At 42.3% G+C, this 24,180-nt stretch overlaps 1 protein-coding gene across 1 annotated transcript; it reads right to left on the bottom strand.

Annotated features, from left to right (window-relative positions):
- Nucleotides 1–519: 519 nt before the first annotated feature.
- Nucleotides 520–24,180, bottom strand: ARSF (arylsulfatase F). The gene is made up of 11 exons (XM_032331547.1): nt 24,019–24,180; nt 23,088–23,148; nt 21,580–21,729; nt 20,268–20,389; nt 17,667–17,789; nt 14,648–15,071; nt 11,488–11,624; nt 6,292–6,426; nt 4,435–4,597; nt 1,574–1,695; nt 520–1,212 (listed from the first exon to the last, which is right to left on the bottom strand). Exons 2-11 carry the CDS (start codon nt 23,096–23,098, stop codon nt 845–847), a joined length of 1,755 nt encoding a protein of 584 aa, XP_032187438.1. The 5' UTR covers nt 23,099–23,148; nt 24,019–24,180; the 3' UTR covers nt 520–844.

Here is a 24,180-nt window from a genome sequence, read left to right as displayed (position 1 = left end):
GGGTGGTGTATCTACAAGCCAAGGGACACCATGGGTTCCTGGCTACCACCAGAAGTTGGGACAGATCCAAGCAGTGAAGGAGTCTACCCAAAGCTTCAGAGGGAGCATGGTCTTGATGATGCTTTGATTTTGGACTTCCAGGTTCCAGCACTGAGAGAGAATGAATCTCTGTGTTTGGAGCCACCGCGCTCGTGGCGATCTGCTTTCTTTTTGCAGCCCTAGCAAACTCACACAAGGAGTTGTACCCACATCATGGCCGTGAAGGACGGAGGATGGAAGAGACTCCATCAAAGCTCTAGCTCATCCTCATGGGAAAATCCACATGGGGATCCCACCCAAGTTTTTGATACCCCATTCTCAACTGAGTTTCTGTGAATGAAAAGAAATCCTTTTGGTGGGCTTAAGGGCCACTTTTGACTACTTCCTTTCAATGCACTATGATTTCATCCATTATTATTTGTCCATTATTCGATTTTCCAGATGGAAAGGATTTCAGTTATTCAATTCAAAACCATTGTGATTTCAATGATTATGCTTTAATGGTAGGCCTTTTCCCTTTCCCAACCAATGAGTTAGATGCACAGAGGACCTGACATGGAGAGTTTGCTTTGGAGAGCAACAGAGCCCATGTGAACGCTTGTCTCCTAACCCCAGAAGACAGGTTTAGACACACACATCTCACCGAGAGCAGAAAAGAAAAAGAAGTTAACAGTGTCACAACCAATGGGCACATAGTGATCTGGAGCTGTAAAGAAACCCATTGGCTCTCCAACTCTTTCCTTGAAATTTCGCAGATGTCGACATCTGCTCACGTGGGCTGCCTGATCTCAATCCTTGCTTCTCCTTACGGTCCCACAACTGAGATGTTCCGCTCCTTGTCACACAGACAGAAGGGGAACACACCACAGCAAGGCTTCAGCCACAGGTTGTTATAATTCAATTCGGACAACTGCTGCTGGACGGGAATGATGCTTCTCTTGTGTTCCTTCACGGCGTTGGCCACCGTTCGGATCACGACGTCAAACAAGGGCTCTGTGTCCCGTGTCAGAGGTGTGGACTCGGAGGGGTCCCTGGTGATGTCGAAGACCAGAGGAGGGTCGTGGTAGGTGACCAGGTTGCCTGAGCATTGGCAATAGAGAGTCTCATAGCAGGCCTGAGCTCCCGGTGGCTGAAACACGGGTGTCACGTAATGTACCTTCCACACTGCCTCACCTGGACCAGAAAAGACACGTCAGGGACATACAGCTCCTGTGCCAACTGAACTTGTGTTCAAAAGAAGTTCAGAAGAAGATCTTGTGTTCTTCTACCTGATCGTTCTCTTTGCCCATACGTTAATGCTAAATATCATGCAATCCTTAGAACAATACTAAGAAATCAGAATCTGCTAGTAGAATTTTAAGTACTCTTGGAAGAACCCATTCGTTCTGCTTCTCAAAAATGCCTATTTCTTCAAGACCTCCCCCTGCCTTTCTAAAGATGATGGTTCTTGGAAAGTTTTCCAAGAAGGTATTTTCAGTGGTCATGAGTGACCATGACCTTGGTATCTGCAGGAAATAGGGGCTGGTGTACTCACTATCCTTGGGGTGCCAGCGTACAGCGTGGAGGAATGCTCCACAATAGTGGAACAGGAACTCGTGTGCTGAGCGTTGCACTTCACCCTGAAGCAAAGGCATGAGGTTCCGGCCATCGATCACCCTGTGGACACACAGAAAGGATGTCAGGTGAGGGAGGTTGGCCAGGGGGCTGTTGGAGGGATGGTCTGTGCGTTCCATGACATTTCCTGGGCCCAGAGAATAGCGTGCTGACTGTTCTGGAAATCTGTGCACACTGTCAGGTATATTACATTCTCATGGGAAAGATGGGAATCAAATCTGATGCTTTTTAACTTATATTAGAAAACAGATCTTCTCCCTCATTAGAAAAAATAAGACCTGGCTCATAATAAAAAATACAATGATAGATGTCATACCATCCTAAAAATGATGGTAAAAGAAATAACATTGTCTTTATTCTCAGACACAATGACTACCTGTGCTGACAATCCCTTAAAAAGCTAGTGGAACTAATTAAGTTTGATAAGTTCACCAGTATAGAATTTTATTTCTGAATCTTAGCAGTGAACAACCAGGACATACATTTTTTAAAATACCATTTACTACATCACAAAACATGAAATATCAAGGGATATACTTTTTTCTAATATAAACATTTTGTGTCCTGAAGCCATAAAACATCTGATAACAGAACTAATAAGGAAGATAAACAATGTTCATAGATTGGAAGACTCAACATGGTTAAGATCTTCATTTTCAACAAGCAGTTCATAGATTTAATGTAATCTCAACCAAAACCCCAGAAGGTTTTTTTGTAGAAAGTGAGAAATGTATTCTAAAATTGACATGTGAGAGCAATCTGGAATAGCTTAAATAATTTTGAAAAAGAAGAAAGAAGTTTGAAGGTTCAACTAAATAATTCCAAAATCAAGCAAGAGTATTCAAGCCAGCATAGTATGGTCATAAGGGTGGACATATGAATCAGTGAAATGAGAGAGTCCAAGAAACAGACCAGTGGATATATCAATCAGTTGATTTTCAACAAATGTCCAAGGTAATCCAGCTGAGGAAGGACAGTCTTTCCTTAAAAGGCACTAGAATAACTGAATATCTAAATAGCAAAAAAAAATTAATTCGGAACCCTTATCTCACACCATATAAAAAGTTAACTCAATATGGACCATACGTCTAAATGTAAAACCTGAAAGTAAAGAAACCACCAGAAGAAATAGGAAATCCGTGTGACCTTTGAATAGAAAAATAGTTTTTAGATAGGTTACAAAAATCACAATCTATAAAAGAAAACAGGCAAATTGACCCTTATCAAAATTGAAAACCTCTGCTTTTTCAAATAATAATGTAAGAGAATGAAGGTGAGATGCAGAATGGAAAATATGATTGACAAAACACAGATCTGATAAGGAACTGAACTTGTGCTCACAATATATAAAGAGCTCCGACAATTCAACAATAAGACGATGAAATCCCCAATTTAAAAATAAAAATGGACAGACGGTTTGAGGACAGTTTGAATAGATAGTTCATGAAAAAGGGACAAGGGTGGCCAATAAAAGGAGAATGTCCAATATCCTTAGTCATTAGGGAAGCACAAATTAACACCAGCATGACGTTCAACTACACAATTATTATAATGGTTAAGATGGAAAAGAGTGACCATACCAAGTGTGACCAAAGATGTAGAGCAACTGGAAATCTTACGTGTCGGTGGTGGGAACGCCAGATGGGGCAGCCATTTTGAAAGTCAATCCAACAAGTTTCTCATAAATAGATATTAACAATATATCGGCACATATTAATAATATGACCCAGATTTCCCACTCTTGGGCATTTATCACAAAGAAATAAACCATTGATGTCTACGCAAAGATCTCTACACAAATGGCCAATGCGGCTTCAATCATAGAACCAAGTGTGTGTTTAGAATCTTCTGGATTCCCTCACATCAGTTTTCCATTGAAAAATAGAAAAGTACACGGAATAAAAATAGGACATTTTTAGAGCTAATTCTGGGAAGAAAGAAAAAAAAAGAAGAAAAGAAAAGAAGAAAAGAAAAGAAAAGAAAACTGAAAAACAGATGAGTTCTATGAAGGAAAATCTTAATCAGAGCTTAGCAGACAATATTTCTTTAGATTGTAATTCTGCATAACCTTTGTGAGTTTAATATTTAGACGATGGCCATGTCCCAGAGTTAGTGAACCCCACTGATAGAGTAGAAAGTTATTTTTATGGCTACGATTGGCTCAGTTAAAAGAAAACTACATTTCCACTAATATTACTATTTTTTAAAATGGGCCATTAAGCCGAAATTGATAAATACGCTTTTTAGTAGAAGGGACTTGCATTCTGTTATTATTTTATGTAAATTCTCAATAAATTCTAAGATTCGCTAAAAAGGAGGTTAGAAAAAAACACTGAGATCTTTCTTTGCTGCTGTTTCTAATTTGCTTTGGGATCCATTTCATTTGCTTCTGAAAGAGACAAGGTCCTTGTATGAAGAAGGACACATGGGAATCAGTCTTTGGGCTTACAAGGGACACGTGGCAGGGGGTAGAAGCCATTAGAATGAACTGTGAAGAAGTCACCTGGAAGCCTGCCTTGGTCGGTCACTCCCAGGGAATGGTGCCACCCCATCTGAAGAGTATCCTCTTGCTCGAATTCAAAAAAGTCACATCAGTGTTCCAAGTGCCCATGGAATGCCTTACCTTCATGTCTACCTTCCAGATCTTCTATAGTAGACATAGACAAAGCTAAACTTCCCTAGGTATTGGGGACAACGTCCAACCCATTAAGACGGACTTCGCTACCTTGGTCCTGAATGCTCTGAGAACAAAGACGATGAGAACAGGGGGTGTGACATCACCTGTCCTGAGGGACCATGCCTCCGGAGACGGCCGCAAGTGTGGGGAACATGTCCATTAAACTTGTAGGTTCCTCGATCACTTTCCCAGCCGGCAGTCTTCCGGGCCAGCGGATAAGTCCCGGAACACGGATTCCACCTTCCCAGCCGCCCATACCTTTTCCACCTACGAGGCGAGGCAACAGAGGGCCAGTTAAAATGGTCACGGTAGCAAGACTGCTTAGACAGGTAAATGAGTATCAACACAGACTATGAGCTCAGAGCCCACCCCTTAAAGAGTCCTGATGGGGGTCAGCAGTACATGTGCGTGGATTTACTTTGTCCTGGGCTGCTGGTAGAATTTTGATCAAGTAGCTAATCGTATTCTATTTGGGACATTTCTACAGGCTTTTTTTGGTCTTCCTGCAATTCTGTAACCTCACAAATACACCTGCCATGTCCCCCGCCACCTTCACACGTTTGCACACTATTTCCTCAGTCAGCCCTGCTTATAGATGTCCTTGACGATGACAGTGCCCCCCTCCCAGAAGTTTTTGTGTTTTGTTTTGTTGTAGATTTCTACTATCCTCAAAATATCATAGAATTTACTTATTCTCTTTTTTCCTGGTGTGGAAAATTTGAATTTTCTTCAATTTACTTATTATTATTAATTTATTTATTTACTTAAATTTACTTATTCTCTTTTTCCCTCCACTAAACTGTATTGAGAGCACTGATTCTTCGATTTTGTTCACTACTGAATCCAGCACCCTGAAAACAAACTGAATACAATAGTATGGGTATATGCTCATTTATTATCCCAAACCAAAGCATTATAGAGCCTGGACCCAGAAGGCAACAGTGACCCCAACACGACAGGTCTAAACCAGTGTTGCCTTGAGTGAACCAGGAGGAATGGCCATCCTATGGTCTTAATGGAGTTTTATTGGCTCATTAAATTAAAGTAGAATTTCAATCAAGCGCATGGAGAAATGAAGATTTTTTAAAAAGATGTCCGAGTAGGTAAAAATAGAGTTTCAATAAGAACACTTTACCTTATGGGATTTATTTGTTTTCTTAAGAATGTACTTTACTTGTAAAAGCCCCCCAACAGCAGACATTCATGCCTCATGCCCTGTGGTCAGACTGAGGGAGAAAGTACCCATTCATGCAAAAATCATTATTTCCTACTCAGTCCGTATTCTCATTATTCATGTAAAAATAAGCTCGGTTGCTTTGCGTTCAGTGGGAAAGCATGAATATTTTATTTTTCACTGGAAAAAAATGTTGATATCTCTTCCGATAGATAGAATAATGCACACTGAACACTTTCCAGATAATAATTCCACGTCAGGAGGCATACCACAGACCAGCCCAACATGGTGGCCAATGGAACATGTATTCATGCACTAAGAGTCACACCAGGACATGGGGCTGATATCTGTGCATTTAATTATAAAACCAGACACAGGCTTGCTGCTTTGCGTGCCCAGCCATATCCTCGCAAGTGAGCACCCCAGCTTCCTTGTCCTCTGTACTCTATCTACCACACTCAATCTTCTATCAACAGTCTTGTACAGGGAATCGGTGAGTAGGTCGATACTTAATTCAAAGTCACATGAGTACGTTAATGGTTTAACATCTCATGGGGTCACCAGGGAGGTAGCTTTCTAGATACGCCCTCAGCCAAACACCAGCCCTGGGGGGCCAGCCTCCCCCAAAACGTATCATCGGTTACATGCTCCATTTTACTCTGAATGAAATAAAAGACACTTGCCCGCTTTGTCACACATTTATCCATTCCCTTCATGGATACCCAAGATCGTGAGCCCAGGAGAGCTTATTCACAACTGGACCCCACTCCCAATTCCCACTCCTTACCTTTGTATATTCCGTTCCACCCTCCACGTTGGGAATGGCCCACCCGTGCCTCCAAGTGTCCCCCGTGGTCTGATGTAAAGTAGACAAGGGTGTGATTCCTCAGGCTAAAAAAGTCGATGGCGTCGAGAATCTTGCCTGAAACCATAAAAAGGGGGAGAAGGGACTCGTGTTATGAATGTCTTCATGAGCTTTGGGCTACAACGCCAATCTGACTTGTGACCCATTTCACTGCAAAACCGCCTTTCATCCGTGATGCCCCTGCTTCTCGTGGGTAGTGTGTGAGCTCAAGAAGACTCATGTTTTCTGAACTCCTCATCAGCGTCTCGCATTGGACAGGTAATTATGCTAAACGAGGAGTGAAAAATGGATTCGTTCTTTACTATTTTACTAGTTTTCATTGTTACATTATTACTGCCTGGTAATCGTATTTATCTTTTACTGTGTTATATGGACACGAGCATTGATACTTTTAACTTATTAGTTATATCGGGCGTTTGCTGATTTTTCATGTGGGGGTTTCATTGTTTCTGTTCTTGATTTAGGCTCCTTTATCAAAAGGTGAGAGCATGTTACGTTGTTGCTAATAGTTCCTCCGTTTTCAAGGAGCATCAGGTGAGTGTTTAAGAAACACGCTTCTGGTATTTCGGGAAGGGTTGAGGTCTCTGCCTCTGTCGTGACTTCCATGCGTCTTAGTGGCTCTGCGTTCCCGTGCTCTGGTCATCCGTGTTCCCATGTAGGCAGGTCGTCTGCGTACGTCTGTGCTCCTGCTTCTTGACTTCTTGCAAACGCACCTGCCCCACAGCATTAGGACCGACCCTAAGGACTTCACTGTAACTTGATCCCATCAACAGAGGCCCCATTTCCACATCCTGTCACTTCCACAGATTCCAGGAGTTAAGATGTGGGCCCTTCTTTGGGGGGACATGATGCAACCCCCCAACACCGACCTGGCCTGTGATGTTCAACCCCTGTCACTCTGAGTTAACTTCCTCCCCTCTACGCTCTCTTCCTCTCTGGACTGTCTCCAGGGCCACCGGCTTCTGCTTCTCTGATCTGAAAGTCAAATCTTCTGCATGTAGTTTAGTGTTTTAAGTTTGATTTTTTAAAAATATTTTATTTCTTTATTTGACACAGAGGGAACAAGAGGAGCAGGAAGCAGAGGGAGAGAGAGAAGCAGGCTCCCCACTGAGCAGGGAGCCCAATGCGGGGCTCCATCCCAGGACCCTGAGATCATGTCCTGAGCCAAAGGCAGAGGCTTAACCCACTGAGCCACCCAGCCGCCCCTATATATTGATTTCTGATATTGGAGCTGCTATAAATGATACATTATCACCTACTGTATGTAGAAATGGGTTATTTTTAACATAGGGAAAATGTATTACTTTTGGTGCATATTTCTAGCAGAGAAATTTGTAGGACATATATGTATGTGTATGCATAATAAACTAATTATAATATTACTCTAATTCTGTCCTAGGACTGTACTACATAATTATGTCAACAGATGTATTATCTCAGGGCCTATATTATTATGTATATTATTGCTATAGTATATATTAATATGGCATGCTATTAATAGTATCATATGCTAATGATATATGTACATTATATGATATAGAACATGATATACTATTACTAATGATATATGTATATGTTAGAGTATATTATTATATTTTATATTATATATTATATTATATATGGGGCAGAGGGAAAGAGAGAGAGACTCTCAACTAGACTCCACACTGAGCTCAGGACCCAATGCAGGGCTCAACCCCTGAGATCATGACCTGAGCTGAAACCAAGAGCCAGACCTTAACCCACTGAGCCACCCAGGTGCCCCCCAATTAATAATGTTTTAAAAATCTCTCAAAATATTGAGAATAGAGCCAGTTAAAAGCATTGGCCAACCTTATGCTTAAGGGTAAAATATTGAACTGTTTCATTAATATTGGCTATAAAAGAAGGGGTTTTCTGTCATTATTATAATTCATTTTTTAGGATTACCTGATCAAAGAAATTAACAGAAAACCTAAATACACGTGTAGTTAGATGAAGACCCTAATTTGATACTGTCAATGGACATAATTGTTATCTTGAGAACTCTAGAGAGTATAATAAAACTATTATTATGTGTCTATAATATGTAATATGAACAATTAATTCTATTGTATATAATACATAATTATATAACATAATACATGAGAATATACTAATAGTAATATACTCATAATATATTAATAATATATACTAATAATGTAGCTACTATATATAGTATATGTGATAACATAATTGTAATTATAACATGAAATATGCATACATGTTTATTTTATTAGACTCTGTACAGTTTTCAGCATAGATAATCACATCCACTAGAGTTACCAAGTTAGTTTGAGATGTTTCTATCCCTAGTATTTCAAGAGATTTTAAAAAAATAATTATGTGGTGAGCATGGAAATGTTTAATACCTTTATATAAAAATAAATTTTTATTACAAATATGATATGTATATTTCTAGCATCAACTAAAATAAATTATATAAACATTTATAGATGTTATATATTTATAGTCATTGAATTTCTATTATATATAATATAACCCACTGAGCCACCCAGACGACCCAATTATACATAATATATTACATAAATTTATATTGTGTATTATATTATTATATATTTATATATTATACATTTATTATGTGTTATATATAGGATTTTATATTTATTCTGTATTAATATATTGTGTTTATTATATAATAATATTTGTCATATATGTCATATAATAATATATGTCATATAATAAATATATACAAATATCTCATAGATGCTATATAATACATATATATACAAATATTATATATTCTAGATACTGTATAATCCAAACATCTACACAAATATATTATATCTTTGTTAAATATTATAGATACTGTGTAATACAAACATCTACACAAATATATCTTTGTTATATATTCTAGATTCTGTATAATACAAACATCTACACAAATGTGTTATATATTTGTTATATATTCTAGATACTGTATAATGCAAACATGTACACAAATGTGATATATTCTAGATACTGTACACTATAAATACAGACATACACATACACATGCTTCAGTTGATGCTAGACAGGTGCTGACCATTGCCATGGCCACTACCTAATTAATTTTTAAATCTCTCTCAAAGTGACTCGCCACCAGTAAACAATGTAATTGTCTGTGTTGCAAACCCTAGAGATTTCGGTGACCCTGGAAATCAATGTTCATATTCATCACATCTACTTACATTTTCAAGATGCATGTGTCTTGGTATTTGCGAGTGCACAAAAGTTCTCAGACACTTTGGCCCTCTCCTGGGTCCCTTGCTGCCCTGCCCAGGGGAACAGCCAAGGGCACCTGGTCCCAAATTTAATCCTAGCCGTAATCACTTTCCTACGAACGGGTCCAGCCAAGCCTGTCCTCCTGGTCTCATGGTTCATCCGTCTGCCTCACACTGGGCGCTCACTCTCTCGTCCCGTTCTGGAGGAACCTGCTCTGAGCTAAGGGAATTCTCAGAGACTCATTTTGGATGCATGCCTAGTTAGGCACCAGAGGATTTCCCCTGGGTTGGGTCAGGGATGCCATTTGCATTGGAAGCTTCGACCTGGGTTTGCAGAAGCAGGAAGCCAGGTGGAGGGTGGGGGGGAAGGAGTTGCCCTAGCTTTCCCAACACCTGGGAAATGTCAGCCTGTAGGAGTCCGAGGGGTTATGGGTTGGTTCAGAAGGACCCAGCCAGGTTTCCTCATCTCTGTCTGTAAAGCCCGACCCTACACCAGCAGCTGTTGAGCTAGCAAATAGGAGTGAGTAGGTTCTGATCTTGGCTCCCCCAGAGCTGTCCTGTAACCTTGACCAAGACCCTAGTATCTTGTGCCTTTATTTCCTCAACTGCCAAGGGGACTGACAATGCTGAGTAGGGTTCCCACTCCTAGAACACTCATGGGGATCCCTCCAGAACACACTTGGAAGAGGGCATGCCCCATGCATCAAAAGGTTCATGCAATCAACAGATCCCACTGCTTAACTGTTAAAAGGACACTTTGAACCAATTCATCCGTCGGATACCCCAACCAGGAACCAAATCAACTTTCTAACAAAACTTCCTAACAAGGACAACAGCAATTCCCAAGACTTGGGGTCAGGTCTTAGCTTCTGGTTTTGTTCTTTGTTTGCGTGTTTTTCGTGATCACACCCACGCACCCCACACCCAGGGAACACACACCTACGCCCACTTAAGCAAGGACATGCCTTCCTATGCATTATATTTCATTAAATACTATTTACATGTAAAATAATTCTTAGAGGCACCTGGGTAGCTCAGTCAGCTGAGCGTCGGCCTTCGGCACTGGTCATGATCTTGGGGTCCTATGATCAGGCTCTATGCTCAGCTCTCTGTTCTGTTTCTCCTTTCCCCTGGTCTCTCTCTCTGTCTCCCTTTCTGTCTCTCCCCTTTCTTGAATAAATAATTAAAATCTTAAAAAAATAAAAAAAATATATATATATTTTAAAATGTTTTCTCTATCTTTAAGACGGAGAATTCATGATATTTTATTGGCTTCCCTCTGGTTGGGCTTGAATTCTTCTTTTTTTTTTTTAATGAAGATTTTATTTATTTATTCGAGAGAGAGAGAGAGAGGGAAAGAGTGAGATTGAAAAAGCAGGGGGAGGAGCAGAGGGAGAGGGAGAAGCAGATTTCACGCTGGGCACACAGCCCAAGGCAGGGCTCCATCTCAGGATGTCCAGATCATGACCTGAGCCAAAACCAAGAATAGGTGTTCAAGCCTACTGAGCCAGCCAGGTGCCCCGGTCAGGTTTGATTCCTAAAGCCTCTTTCTGCTTGCTAAAGTCTATTCCATGCCAACATCCTCCATCGGAGGATGATTATAACCCAAAGCTTCCGTCCCGCCCACGCACGAGGCCAGCTGCATGTGCTTTTCTGTCTTCCTGCTCAGAAAACTTGAGTCTGATTTGCTAACTCATACACATATCCTGGAAACTCGGAGACTCCCATGCACAGGACAAGCACTGAGTGTGGTTTTGTGCTGACTTTGTTGTGGGCTTCCACCTTCTACACCATTGAGGCTGCCTGCGGGGGACCGTGCCTGGTGTGTCCTGAACTATCAAAGCACAGAGTTCCACGGTCCATACGTCCTGCTACTTACCCACCATGGAGTCCATCTCCTGTACATTGTCCCCATATAAGCCGTACTGGCTGGTGCCGATGAACTCGGTCGTCGTGGGGAGAGGCATGTGCACATGCAGAAAGGAGAAAACAAGGAGGAAAGGTCCTTCACGGTTTCTGGGGAGACAACAATCAGTGTACTATGAGTCTGCAAAGGCTGGGAAGGGGAACCACATCATTTGGGTCACACAGACCCAGTGTCCATCCATCCTATACACACCCCAGGAGAGGGGATGCATGCACAAGGCTGCCTCTTGGAGAAAGCATCCTGGCTGGGGTAGATACCAGCATCCTTCCACATCTGGACTGCTCCCCAGGACTTATGTGGGAGGGTTTAATTCCTGAGTGGCCTCACCTGTCCCAAGGGAGCTCACAAGCCCATCCAGCTTTGCCCAGAACACTTTTCCCACGACTGATAAAGTCTCAGTCCAGAGTCACACCCAAAAGACCGAAGGGATGGTGGCTCGGGAGTGGTTTCTTAAAAACTCTGAGTCTTTCACAACCCCCAAGCAAGCATGGACAGACATGTCTTGGCAAGCTGCCTGCACACCTTCAGGTCTCCTGGGAAGACAAAGGAAATGAGTATGACCCACTTCGAGCCCTGACAACCCATAGGGAAGATAGGTTATCAGCTAACCACGGTAGGACATGCCACAGATGACACTCCTTGGAAAATGTCTGCTCTGATGACATATGACTACATAAAGAATGGGGAAAACATGAAAAAAAAAAAAAAGTTGGGTCATCCCAACTGGTGGGAATGGCATCCCACCAAAACTGGTGCCTACCCAGAGGCTCAGAATGGGATCTCGTTTGAGAATGGGGTCTTTAGAGATGTAATTAGTGGAGAGGTCATCTCGGGGTGGAGGGGCCGGGGTTGGGGGGAGCAGGATCTAAGAAATGGTGTCCTTCAAGAAAAAGGATGGTTTGCATAAGATACTGAGGATTGAGATGATACAGATGTTGCTTTACATCACAAAAGGGAATCTGGAGATGGGATTAAGTTCAAGACCCGGAGATGGGAAGATAATCCTGAATTATCTGGCTGTGGATTCAATGTAATCACAAGTGTCCTTGTAATAGGGTCTCCAATATGAGCAAAAACCAGTGTGGGCAGGAGGTCAAGGAAACCCTGCAGCCCCTCCAGCCTGGGACAAGAAACAGACTCTTCCCTAAAACCTTCATAATGAGCCAGTCCTTCCAATGCCTCTATTGTAGTCACGTGGGATGAGATTCAGATTCCTGACCTCTAGCACCATAAAATAGTAAGTCTGTGTTGCCTTAAGCCACTCCTGCTTGCGGAAGTCTCTCCCAGGAGCCACAGGAAACTCACACACGGAGAACCCCGATAAAAGCAACTTCTACCATCCACGAACCTGCAGGCTAATGTTGCTCGTGGCAACTTCAATAATCCACAGAGTAGCTTCCGAATATTCAGAGTCCCCATTCCCTTTCCACATGGTGCCATGGTGGACCATAGAGACCTTCCGAAACTCAACGTAGCTCTTGGCAATGGAAGCACTTTGTCACACCCCCGTATTTGTTCCTGATGTACTAATGTAAACAGTAAGCAACATGTGCAGGCGTCTTCAGACTTGAACTGGCTCACAGAATGTAACAGGATCGCTCATCTAGATCTTTTGACATAATGATGTCACCTCATAACATCTTAATGTGTCCCCTTGCAAAGCATCTGCAGCTCTGCACATAAAGGACGTTTCCAGGGGATGAGGAGTTTGCCCTAAGAGAAACCACAATGCAAGGACGGTTTAACCTCCCTAAGTCTAAATTTGTATTGTGCCTACCGTGGTACAAGGTGAAGACAAAGCTACTTACAGGTTGCCCAAGATCCTTTACACCACCAAACTGCTCCACCTGCCGCCCAAACACACACTGGCTTACAGATCCCCTACCCCAAGATGATCTCATTATCACAAACAACACCTCCAAAGACCCTATTCCCAAATAAGATCACATTCTGAGACTCTAGATAGACATCAACATTGGAGGGACACTGCTCAACCCAGCTCACCACGGTACAACCATTTTTAAAATTTGTTTTTCCCCCGTCCTTTTCATTTTGATATCTCACCAGAGCAGAAATTTTTCAGAGTGGCATTTGCATCACATGCAGTCCTTAGCTGAGGACCCATTTTCCTTGTGCTTGAGCTTCCCACAGTAAGCCTGGCACCTCTTCTCATCTTCTTCTAGGTCACGTTTGAAGACTCAGTTAATGTACGTTCTCAAGTACGGCTTCTCTGACATATTAGAAAGTCCCTACAATTCGGACTGATAGCACCTGGATTTAGGACCATTAGCTTATTTCTTATCATGTGCTAGTACATCTGTTGTCATCCCTAAATGCGAACGTCTCCTTGAAGTCTAGAAGGAATCCCCAGGATGGGGATGAGTCACAGTAAAGCCTTGGGCAATGTTAAAATGGTGAATAAAAAATGTGTTCACAGTCTTTAAAAAAAAAAAAAATGCAACAGCTAGAGACCCATAAATGTGACTCCTTCAGAAAGTTTCCAGGGATTATGTTTTGGATGCAATGGGCTTTATAATGATCACCACTGATCTTAGCTGAATAACATCTCTTACATAGCTCATGCTCAATGATAACCCCCTGGTTTTAATTTCTCAAGGAACTTTCTTTCCAAATAGGAAAACAGTGCCGTGACCAACTTATTCTACTATCTGGTTTCCTGGCAAATACATTTCCCATTGCACATTTTTATGCAGACAGTACGTATATCAATACATATACATGCACATGTATTATAAATTAACAAGCCAGATTTGTAATCTTGAGCTTTGTGTGAGTCTACCTGCTTGGTCTGACCAAATATGAATTTCAAGGCTAATGGAGAAATTGTGATTTTAATAATAAGAACTCGAACGAGGTAGCCTTCCTTAGCTACTGCTTGAAGAGTCCAGCTTGCCTCCAAAATATCCTGTTTTGTGCTGTCTAGACCTAGATACTAGGAGTCCATTTCTTAATTCAGCATTTTTCCAATCCTCCTCTCTCATTTTTGAAAAAGTATTATGTTTTTAAAACACTCCTCTCTTGAAAATACTATCTTAAATCCATTAAGATTCATGGATTATTTTTTCTTTTGTCAATTGTAAATCACTTTTACCTTTCCATAAACGAAATTGCCTCCTTCACCATGATGGAACCAGTTTGCTCTGCCTTCATGGGCTGCTCAGTGATGTCGTGCTGTCGTAGGAGGAGGCAATCCCAGTACAGAGGAGACGTGTAACTGGAGAACCAAAAGTAGCCCAGCAGAAAAATAAAAAGAATCAAAGAGAGGATGAAGAACCAGGGAAGAGCGATCAAGTGACACAGTTTCGCCAAGATAAGAGTGAGGGCAGCAATGGCGACCAGCTGCACACAAAACCAGATTTTGCTTTCGATGGCTAATTCTGTGTCACGGGAGGGATCTGGCCAGCAGGGGTCAGTGAGAGTGAAAGGCATGCCATAGAAGTAATCAAAGCCATAATGGTTTGGATGATGGCACTGGTCATGTCGGGACTGACAGTTTAAGCCTTGATGCCATTTGCCTGAAATGACAAAGAGACAAATTAAGCATAGTACACCGGCACAGCATGAAGATCCCGCGAGCACTCTTCATTCAGAACAAGTGACTTGTGCACAAAAATAGAACAGCAAATAGTTTCCTTCTGCCTAAGCATCCGAGGTCAGCACCCGACCCCTCTTTTGCTCTTCGTTAGCTCACAGAAATATGTGTTGAGATCGGGTTGTGAGTGACCAGAAAGAATGGAAGATAAAGGAAGGAAAAATACAGCTGTGAGTTTGTAGCCAGGATGCGAACTGGGCCGCTTCTCATTCACAGAAGGAAATACATCATAGCAACTAAGATAAATGCATGACAGATCAGGGCAGATTACAGGTGTGGATAGATAGGTGAGTAGGTAGGTCGGTACATGATATTAGATAATGAGATATGTATGGATAAGATGGATGGACGACAGGGATGGTGGATAGATAGGTAGGTAGAGAGGTACGTAGGTAGGTAGATAGACAGATGATAACTAGATAGATAGACTGGTACAAATAAACAATGGAATATAGATGGGGCATGTATATATGTATACACAGGTGGATAGACAGATACATAGATGAATGAGAGGATGTGTGCATGGATGGATAGATGGCTATATAGATAATAAAGACAGATGATAGCAGATAGATAAATAGATAGATAGATGATAGATAGATAGAAGTTAGAGATGGGTGAATGATAGATGGACCAAGCATTGATGAAGGATAGTTGGATAGCTCACTGGAGGGAAATCTTAGGTCTCCCACTAAAGTTCGCTAAACTTTATTAAAACTTGCCACACCTTGAACAGTAACAAAAACACCCATGGGCATGGGCATGGGCATCCTGTTGGCATGTGGACACTAAGAGACAATGATCACGTGTATCCACTGAAACATTAATAGTTCCCTGTGTGGAGTTAGGACTACATGTACTCACATCTCTGAGTAACTGAGGGGGTAAACAGAAGAGAGGCAAGGCTGACCCAGGTTTTTCCATCCTGCACCTCTATTAAGATTGTCTTCTCTTGTCAATGTCAAATTGGTTACAAAGCTTGATTTCAAACGGCATCTTATTTCATGCCAGTTGAAACCCACACTCTCAAATGGGGACAGTAGGTTTAGGCTCCAATGGGTCATCATTGGTTGACATCTGTCATCTTTGGCAGTGAGGAAAAAAGACATCTGTACCATATCCATGGTTCCATTTTAATGAAATAATTAGGTGGGCTAGACAACTTATCTTGAGAAAATACACAAGCACAGAGAGGCTGACAAATTTGATCTTATTGTGCAACATTTGCATTCAAATGTCTCATGTGTCTCTCAGTGTTGGGAAGAAGCAATTTCCTCATCTTTGAAATTAGGGAACTGGGTTATCCTCAGACGCCCCTTCTGCCTGTAAGTTTCCAATGATTCCATCAATGTGCAATGCAATTAACTAAGAATCCTGATCATTAACATACCATTACCAGGAGACTAAATGCGGACTTAATCATTGCCCAAGGGAGCAGCCCAGTTTTTTCCTCTTCATTGACTCTCTTGAGCTGTGGAAGTGGTGAAAAAAGGAGCTAACCCATGGGGACATCCTGGAAGGGGTCAATGGAAACTTTCTGAGGCAACCAAAATGCTCCTTATCTTGATTTAGGTGACAGATACAGGGTGTAGACATTTCTCAAAAGACATTGTTTTTTAAGATGCATTTTATTCTATTTGGATGATGGCTATGGGGTGTAGACATTTAGATGGAGTCCAAAGTTGACCCCATAAGAAGTTAATGATGCATCAAGCTATTTGTGTGCTCGTAAGAGAGCTCATCACATTTCTTAAAATTATACATGGTCAATGAGGTGAAGGATTTCAGAGTTTGCAGAGGATAATAGAACAAGATCATCATAGAATAGTAGAGGTCTGTATAGAAACACATGGGGTGGCCATCAGGCAAGTCCTGGTGTTGAGGTGGGAAAGGATCTTCTGTGGAGCCTGAAGTATGTATGAAAAGGATAAACATGCACCATTTAGGAAGGAGTGAGCATGTGTGTGTGTGTGTGTGTGTGTGTGTGTGTGTGTTCAATGGAGAGGGTCATTATGATAGAGGGTCCCAGGTGAACAAAACACAACAATGAAAGAGGGTTCTGTAGGACACGGGGGACATGTTTACTTGAAAAAGACCATATAATATATTAAACAGATTAATGTTGGAAAGAGAAAGGTCAGAGGTAGCCAATGAAATGGCAGCTGTAGAGCCTACCTCACTCAGAAGGTCTTCTCTGCCATAGCCAAGATGCATGCTTATTTTGAAATAAAGGGTTTCCAAGGAAACCATGCCAAGTAGAGAATACATGGTGTGGGGATGGTGCAGTCGGTTAAACACCAGACTCTTCATTTCTGCTCAGGTTACAATCTCAGGGTCGTGAGAAGGAGCCCACATCGGTTCTGCGCTCAGTGCAGCCCACTTTGAATCACCTCTCCCTTTCTCTCTGCCCCTCCCACTCGTGCTCTCTCAAATAAATAAATAAATCTTGAAAAAAAGGATAGAACAACACATATTATTTTTTTATAATAAATAAGTCACGCCTTAGGCCACTTCTTACCTATTAATGCAGTGCTATACCCTTGCTTCTTCAGTAAGGCTGCAAACGTCGTCTCGTTACGAGGGAGTCCGGCAGGGGCTCCAAGTGTGATGATGACACGGTTCTGTGTGTTAGCGACCATTCCTAAGTGGGATGGAAAAACAAAACAAACAAACAAACAAAAAACAACAGAACACACATATACAGTGAGTAAATGCCCATCATCATCTACTTAGGGAGAAATTGTTCTTCTCTTAGGGACAAATTAGGGAGATGGGTTCCTCTCAGACATCCCTTCTGCCTGTAAATCATCAATGATTCCATCAATGTGCAATGCAATTGGAAACCGTTCGTTACCATTCCACTGCAACGCCATCGGGAGACTAAATGTGGACTTAATCATTGCCAAATGGAGCAGCACAGTTTTTAAAATCTGAATTGACTCTTCTTTGAGCTGTGGGAGTAGTGAAAGAAGGAGCTAACCCATGGGGACATCCTGGAAGGGGTCAAAGGAAACTTTCTGAGGCAACTGAAATGTTCCTAATCTTGAGTTGGGTGACAGATGCAGGGTATAGACATTTTTCAAAAGACTTTTTTTTTTTTTTAAGATACATTTTTAAGATCCATCCACCATGAAGGGGAAGTGAGTTATAGAGTGTTCAGGAGCTGGAAGGTACAGATGTAACACGTGAGGAACAGAAAATCATCACGCAGGGGAGGAAAATTGTGTTTCCCAGACAGAACGCACACTGGTCTCCACTACAAACCTCTTTACATGTTTGCATGCACACACAACATTATCAGACATGCATAAACACATCATTCAAATAACTGTCTACACATAGACTCCAGCATGTTTACGATGACACAAGATATCTGTTCAATAGATACTGGTAAATGAACATCAAACACAAGCAGCCCTTGGTCGGGAAATCACCAAATTAGAAAAGGAGCCAAAAAATGAAACCTTGTGAAAACTTCAAAGCCTACTGTTTCTACAATGGATTCTTTTTTCTGACAATAGATTTTAGTTGTATTTGTACAAAAGGTAGATCTGCCAAATGTCTGTCAAAAACCTGACACTGGGGCCTTTGGCAAGACCAGGCACCTAGTTTTTGAACCTCTCCATTCCTTACCAAAAATAGAGCAATAAGAAAACCGCTCACTCATGAACATCACTAGTGACAGATCTAGGTGACAGGTAGATGGGGACATGTCAAACAAGTCCAAGATCTACATTTTACAGAAAAGAAGCAGAAGAATGCAAACCAGTTTCTGAAGGATCCATTAACTGAAGAAGCCCAGAATAGCCATGGGCTGTTCTCTGAAGAAAGCAAAAACAGAGGGACTTTTCCCAGTCTCACTGCTAGTAACTGAAGATTTCTGGGTGTATGGAAAATGTTGGAGCAATCCAGCCTGAAGAACTCTGTAAACCGACCTATCCTGGCGTCCTTCCAAAATGGCGGCCCAACCTTGAAGCAATACCCAGGAGTGTAGAGGAAATTGAATAAGACAGGACAGAGTGAGTGAAAAGAATGAGAAATTCCATATGAAACTAAGAAAGGCAATTCAGTAGGAGACTTTCAGAGAGGGAGCTCCCATTGTTTAAATACCATATACAAGGAGGCAAGAGAAAAAGTCTTCCAAGTTGGATTTGGTAACCATGTCCTCTGCATGAAACCATCTCCTTCGTAATGTTAGGGAAGCTAGTTTTACATAAAGTGAGTAGCACAGAAGAAAAAAAAAGAAGAGTCAAATCACCTATAAGTTTACCATAAGAAAAAAAAAAAACAGCTGGACCTGATTCATCTTAACACAAGCTAAGCAAGATATTGTCAACCTCATGGGATGCAAAAGGTCATGTGACAACGTAAAACAAGCTCAACAACGGGCTTCTCAAGCTTGACTAAGAATTGGACGTAAGAACTGGACATCATTCACCTAGGAATTATATGCTCCGCTTCCTCTTAAACTATAGAATATGTGTCCATAAATCACCGCCGGTCTGACCATCTTTGAATATATAACTGCATGGCCCACCCATTCCAGTATTGTATTGTATTGTATTGAATCCAAAAGAACCGAAAAGTGTTGAGTCAAAAACGTGTACGGGCAGCTACACAGCAGAACTATTCATGAGAGCCTAAAGCCGGAAACAACCCAACGGTTGGTCAATCAAGAGATGAATAAACAAAACATATTACAACCATATAATCCTTAGGTGTGTGATAACCGTTGGAGACCTTTTGGCAGGTCCTCGTCTTGATACCCCCAATTAGTGCAGATGCATCCTGTTAATTAGTTCCTTCCAAGACAGCTTGCATTCTTGCCCTGGGAGGGAAAGTCCTGCCTACTCCCGATCATGGAACACTCGGGATAAACCATCAGGGTGAGGTGAATGGACAGAGGCATCTGCAGGGATGGCTTGGGCCAACGAGGGGAACAGTGGTTTCCATGCAGACATCTGCAGTTGTGAATACAAGGACCAGTGTGTGTGTGTGTGTGTGTGTGCGTGTGCACTTTGGGGGGGCAATTTTTTAAAAAAATGGAGTAGTCACATTTTCATTTCCTTGAATCCTGATGTGCCCACAGACCGTAAAACAGGCATGCCCATCTACGCACCTGATCGGATGGGGTATCTTCCCGTGAGGAAGGCAGCCCGGCTTGGGGTGCACATGGGGGCTGCAGAGATGTGGTGATTCAGCTTCACGCCTTCCCGGGCTAGGCGGTCAATGTTTGGTGTCCTGGAAAGAGACAGAAAGGGAATTGCAGAGAGGAGGAGGAGGAGGAAGAGACAGACACAGGCAGAAACCAACACGGCTGTTGACCATGATTCCCAGAGCTCGGAACAGCAGAATAAGTCACCGCACGCAGAGCCCCATTTCCTTTTTCTCCTCACATCATGGAAAAAATACAGCTGAGGTTTTAGACTGTGGCTGTCTCTTGGAAGGTTGATATAATTTGCTGCTGCGATATGGTGTCTAATGAATATATGGCCCTGGCTTCTAAAATATATATTAAAAAAAACTTAGTGCCTGTGGACTGATTCATTAAGGTGAATGACTTATGGACTTTAGTTATGCCTACCTACTTACAGACACAAGGAAAAGTTCGATGCACGTGTTCCGTAGAGAGATGTCCTTGCTCTAGACCAAGTTCGCAACCCCTGCCTTGTCATTCCCTGTAAAGATGCCTGGAGGTTGGAGACCATCAGATAGATTTCTACAGCACAATCCCTTGGCTGGATGCAAATAAAGTGTACTGGGACCTAGCTTTCGTCATGACAGAAGTGATCGAACAAAATGGAATTGTTCAAGCCTTAAAAGGCTTCAAAAATTAGGAAGCACAAAATGACCAGTTCCACCAAGTAAAAGTATGCATAAAAATCATCACTTATTGGGGTCACCTGGGGGGCTTGGTTGAGCAGGAGACTCTTGGTTTTGGCTCAGGTCATGATCTCAGGAGCATGGGATCGAGCTCTCGTTGGACTCCATGCTCAGTGGAAAGATTGCTTGAGATTCTCTCTTTGTCCCTGCACCCCCCCTCTCCCTTTCTAAAATAAATAAATCTTTTTTAAAAACCATCATTTGTGTCATAATACTGCATATCACAGAGGGCTCACTATGTGTCAGGTATCGACTCCAAATGCTCTGCACGTATGAACTCCCACCTGTATACTACCCACCTGTGCGCTCAACCGACAGGAAAGAAAACCAAGACACAGAGGTTAAGTAACTCCCTCGAGATTTCACCAGCGGTAAGTGCAGACCCAAGATTCAACTCCAGTCAGGCCTGATTTTAGCATGATTTGCTCCTTGTAAAGACAATTTCCCACCCATGAGTTTGGTTTTCCACACGATATCGTCATAAACGTTCATCAACCCCCCAAGCCCAGACAACAGATGAAATCAAGCAACTCAGTCTGAAACCTTACCTCATGGTGTCATTGCCAAAGCAGCCCAGGTCCCCAATCCCAAGGTCATCTACCATAATCAGGACTACATTAGGCTTATCGTCAGGCACCTCTTGGGACCAGCATGGATTTAAGAGTACACATATCCAAGACAGAGCAATGAAGAGCCTCCTGAAAAACAAGCATGGATTTTGTTCAATGGTGTTGGGAGCTACGTCCCTTTGCAATGTGCCCTTCTCATGAAAACAACCAGGCACATCTCCCTGAGAAACAGGAGCGCCTCTCAAATTTCTCTCCCCAAGCACTGGCTGCTGCTATCGCATGGGGTCCATGAGGCTCAAAATGACCTTCTCCTGGGTTCCCCACTCACATACACTAAATTCTTTTCTAGGGGGTGAAGTCTGAAATCATTTACTCAGAGACAAAGCGTTTCTTAGGCCAGAAGCAATGAGACTCCTGAGTTCATATCCTTGGAAGAAGGAGCCTGCTGACTTTCCTTCACACCCGATGAAGCTCACACGTGGGCAGCTGTAGAGGTTTGCTGAGGGGACATTTGGTTGGAGCAGCAAACACCAACAGCAACAAATGGTAAACAAAACAAGGAAAAAGCAACCCCGGGGTAAAGGAGAAGGGAGAACTTTGGTGAAGAACTGAATTCTGGAAAAGGAGCAGCCTGGAATCCAGAGACCAGTCTAGTCCCCTTCAGGATGCTGGTCAGTCCCAACCCGAGTCCCATTCACTCAAAGAAATAGGTCATTCCCTTCCAACTGGATCCCTACTCCATTGTCGGGTAATGAATATTGGACACGTGAACTATTAGCTGCTAACATTTCCATGTTGTCTTTATCCGTATTTCAAAACCCACCTCAAATATGTCCTCCGGAAAGAAGAGAAATGGCCCCTGATCTTCGTCTACTCTCAGAACCCATTGTAAACGCTCAGAAAACAACGTTGGCCACATGAGTAGCAACTCTTTGCTTTTACCCAAACATATCCCCCCCCCCCAAGACTATGAACTTCTCAAAGGCAAGACCCATATGCCCAGGACTTTTCCCGTTGTCAAATCATGATTATTACACGTGTGTTTTCATCTACCCAACATGGGTTGAACTGCCTTTCTCACATCCTATTTTGACAATATTTCACTTATTTTTATTTTTGTCATTAAAGTGTAGCGGGCATGCAGTGTTACACACTGGGCACAGCACAGGGATGGGACGAGACTCTGTGTTATGCTGTGATCGCCACAAACGGACCTACCACGCATCACCATGCAATGCTACTAAATTACCTGCAGCATCTGAAAATAACACGACTATGTCGGAACTCTGCAGTTTATATTTGTATCAGTTGCCAACGTATCTCTTATTTTTATCATCAACTTAACCAAATCCAGAATGTCAGTGTGGATCTACAACCAACCGTGGCTAGAAAACATGACGTTGAATCCCTGTTATATATAAAGCTGAATTCCCAGGTGTCCCTAGAGTGTCCACTGCATTTGCAAAATAGCTCACTGTTTCTCTCACCCGAGTTTCATCGCACACCGCTGGGAGCCTTCCTTTTTCCCTTGGCCAGAGATAAAATGTGCTGGAAAAAAAAACACAGACAGGCATTATCTTCTTGTTCACGCCACTAGTCCCCATGGTGACAAGAGATGACAAAGCCAAATTTCCACTTCTGACATTTAAAACTGGTTTTTTCAGAATCTGCCAAGACACGAACCTCCCGTCATCAAAGTCTCTGCTGCTCTTACTTTGTTTTTAAGGAGCTCTTACTATGCCCAGTCCTGGGTCCCCCTACCTCTCTCTGCCTCTTGAGTTAACTGGCTCTGTCCCTAAACCTACCTTAAAACACATCTGGATGACTACACAGTCTCGAGGAGCTGCTAAACCTGAAGGCTTATACTCAGAAGGTCTACATGGGATAAATCTGGGTCATCCAAAAAAAAAAAAAAAAAAAGGTTGTTACTTGAATGGACCAGTACTTTGGTTTTGGATTAGCACAAATACTACAACACCATACAGTGATCTTAGGATAGTTCATTATCATACATCAGGGTGGAGCTATGGTCAGCTCATGATACTATAGCAAAATCCATTGCAGTGAAAGAAAACATACACTCATCTTTTGCCTACAAGTCATCCCTCATGTTTGTACTTAAGATAATATTAGGACCATAACACGGACCCCCTCCGTCATCGATCTGTTTGTCAAAAGCAAGATGATAGAGACCGCAGAGGAAGAGCTATTGGCTAAGGAAGGAGAAAGGAGAGAAGCTTATTCAGACAAACACTGGTTTGGAATCAACCTCTCAATGCCTACGCTGACCCATTGGGTTCTGGAAAATAGGCAGCCAAAGGGGCTTCCTAAATCCCGACTCTGCCCATGACAACAGAAACTAAACAAGAAGCAAGAAGACTCAAGAACGTCCATCCTCATAAGGCTTCCTCAACTCACCTGTCTGCTGTGCTTTGGTCTACCTTTCGTCCAAGACAAAACCAGAAGGCTGTCTTGAAGACCTCTTGCTTCTGCTCAACAGCCACCTGGACTCATCAGCTAAATATCACCCTGCTGGTACCACCTCTCTCTGCGATGTGGAGGCTGGTCAACACTCTGCCC

Source organism: Mustela erminea, chromosome X (genome assembly GCF_009829155.1).
Source record: "Mustela erminea isolate mMusErm1 chromosome X, mMusErm1.Pri, whole genome shotgun sequence".
In the NCBI taxonomy this organism is placed as follows: domain Eukaryota; kingdom Metazoa; phylum Chordata; class Mammalia; order Carnivora; family Mustelidae; genus Mustela; species Mustela erminea.
This window is presented reverse-complemented; position numbering and strand designations above follow the sequence as displayed.

Coding starts and splice junctions, on each gene's coding strand:
- ARSF (XM_032331547.1), bottom strand. Junction 17,790..20,267: donor AAGATACCCCATCCGATCAG/GTGCGTAGATGG, acceptor CATCCCACTTAG/GAATGGTCGCTAACACACAG. Junction 6,427..11,487: donor GGAGATGGACTCCATGGTGG/GTAAGTAGCAGG, acceptor TTATGGTTTCAG/GCAAGATTCTCGACGCCATC.